Raw genomic sequence first — 2,500 nt, 5'->3', positions numbered from 1 at the left:
AAATCCAGCTGAAACTAGCTCTGGTATAGGCTAAGGGTTCCAGGGTCCCAGCGGCACATCCCCACCCAGACATTCCTAAAGTACCCCCCCCCCCCCTCGAAGAGCTACAACAGAAGGCATTTGAACCACAGGTAGCCCAAGCGCGATATATGAGCAGCTCTTTATATGATAACCTTTGCATTGTTACGTGACTCGAGCGATTTGCATATTTATAAGGATTTGTATGGGGAAAATAACGATTGTTTCTGTGACCTACGAAAATGTAGCGATTTAAATAAAAATCGTCTTACCTTACTTTAGTTGAGTGTTTTTTTCCCTCCTGTGTGGTCTTTGAGCTGATTTACGGCCATTCCTGTTAGTTTTAGAGGAACCGGTTTGCATAAATAGAGGGAGCAAATTAAACCAGTGGGTCAAATCCTTATAAATATGCAAATCGCTCGAGTCACGTGCACATGGCGGGAAAGTAAATAACTTCATGTAAGATTTAATGAATTATCTGCCGGCTGGCCACTCTCCCACTACCGTCTAAATTTCTCGATCATAGCGGTCGATGTTCTGGATCGTCAATCTCTGGGTGTTAGTTTTCAGACACCAATCTTTTTCTCGACCATAGCAATCGTTAGTCTTACTATTCAATCGCTTTTTGGACCATAGCGATCGAGAATCTCAATCAGCAATCGATAATCTCAACCATAGCGATCGATAATCTCAATCACCAATCGTTAATGTCAATCACAGCGATCGACATCTTCAATCACCAATCGATAAACTCAACCATAGCGATCGATTTCTGTATCACCAATCGTGAACTCATACCACTTTTGACTGATATGGCCTCCCATAGCTGTGTTTCCACCGAACAGACGGATGAAGAACTGAACAGCTTAGCTTTGTTTCTTAAGTTTAACTATAAGTTTGCACAGAATTGACGCAAGAAACTCACCTAAGCAAGCCAAAAATGAAATGCTACAAAAATATATATATATGTTCTTTCAGCTTGCGCCTCTATTTATCGTGAGATTTGTCTGTCTCGTCGTGAGAACGTGATATTGAACTGAAAACCGTGAGTCTCACGACAGAATCGTGAGACTTGAGAGGTCTGTTACTAATTAGGCCTAAGGTTAGCTTTAATGAACGTTTAGGTTTGTTTCTGAATTGGTTAAACAGAGACCTGTGGATGAAGTGAATAGTGGCAAAAACCTAAAACAGTTGGTCTGAAGCGCTGTGTATAGTAGAAACATTAATCAAACCATTTGACTTACTTGTGCTTGACTTTGTACAGTTTGATTGCATGTATCATCCTCTCTTTCAGCCTCCATTGCAAATTTGACTTGCTAACAATACGTCTGCTAAAAAGGGCAAAGTGAAACTGAAACTAAACCAGAAGTTTTTTAATTCCCAGTCCACAACGGGAGCAAACAACCGGAAGTAAAAGCCACAAGACGGCTCTTCTTCCCAGTCTTTCTGTATCCATGGCTTTTTGGTTGCGGCAAAATAAGTCACTTATTTGCAGAAAAAGTGAGTTTAAAAAAATGAGCTGGAAAGAATAAAATTTTACTTTAAAAAAGTAGTGGTCCACGATTTATAATGGTAATAGGAGTGAGTGGAGGCCAATTCGGTCTGTAATCATACGAGTGATAAACAAAATCGAACGACCGCATGTGATTACAGACCAAATAGACCTTTCCAGCATTCCAACTCAGTTCTGCTACCATTTAATCATAACCATTACAATTTCCGAGAAGAAAAAATTAATGCTTTCCTTTTTACTGTCTAATGTTACAAATTTGTCCATTTTGGAGAATCCCCAGTTTGGTAGGCTAAGTGGTTGAGGTTGTTGCTATAGTTATGATTCTGTGATTCGTGGATTAAGCTTAGTGCACTTAATATTATTGGCTGATGTAACGGTTCGATTTCAGGTATCTGATTACGACCAACTGTCCGATTTCACCATAGGCAGCCCAAGTTCGCGTCACTAATTATGAGTGCAAGCGGTGTTGCGTTACTGAGGCAGCCATTGAGAATTTAAACGGGTTAATAAGACTTTGTATGGGAAATAAAATACCGTCGATTATGAAGCCTAAAAAAACGCTCAATTTAACGTTCATTCACTAAAAGGAATGCAAATGACTCACCTCTGGTGCATTCTTGTGCCTTTTGGAGCTTATTTTACCGTTTCGGGAATTCCGTGATTTCGTTTTTTTAGAGCCGCGGACGGTAACCGGAAGTGAGCAGTTTTCGCTTTTAACGTTTTAACTTGTTTTCACACAACGCGGACGCCAACCGGAAGACAAAATTTCGCGTGCCAGGGCAATGATGTCTCTCAGAATTTTTACACTAATCATCTCTAATAAAGAAACGATACTTAGCAATGTAAACGTGGTTGTGTGAAGACAAGTTAAAAGGGAAAACAGCTCACTTCCGGTTGCCGTCCGCCTCTCAAAAACGCGCGTGCTTAACCTCCCGTGGCGATTTATTGACAATTTTCCACTTAGCGGGG

At 40.6% G+C, this 2,500-nt stretch overlaps 1 protein-coding gene across 2 annotated transcripts in view; it reads right to left on the bottom strand.

The window, feature by feature from the left end:
- The window catches only part of LOC137978704 (interferon alpha-inducible protein 27-like protein 1), a 12,241-nt gene extending 10,848 nt beyond the window's left edge, over positions 1-1,393 (bottom strand). For both annotated transcript variants that reach the window (XM_068825720.1, XM_068825721.1), the window contains exon 1: positions 1,263-1,393. In XM_068825720.1, coding sequence (XP_068681821.1) covers positions 1,263-1,319 — 57 coding nt within the window. In that variant the 5' untranslated portion in view covers positions 1,320-1,393. The remainder of the gene's footprint in view (positions 1-1,262) is intronic.
- Positions 1,394-2,500: the final 1,107 nt, after the last annotated feature.

Source organism: Montipora foliosa, chromosome 12 (genome assembly GCF_036669935.1).
Source record: "Montipora foliosa isolate CH-2021 chromosome 12, ASM3666993v2, whole genome shotgun sequence".
NCBI classification, from domain to species: Eukaryota; Metazoa; Cnidaria; class Anthozoa; order Scleractinia; family Acroporidae; genus Montipora; species Montipora foliosa.
Note: the sequence above shows the minus strand (reverse complement) of the source record. Positions and strands in the feature narration are given on the sequence as shown.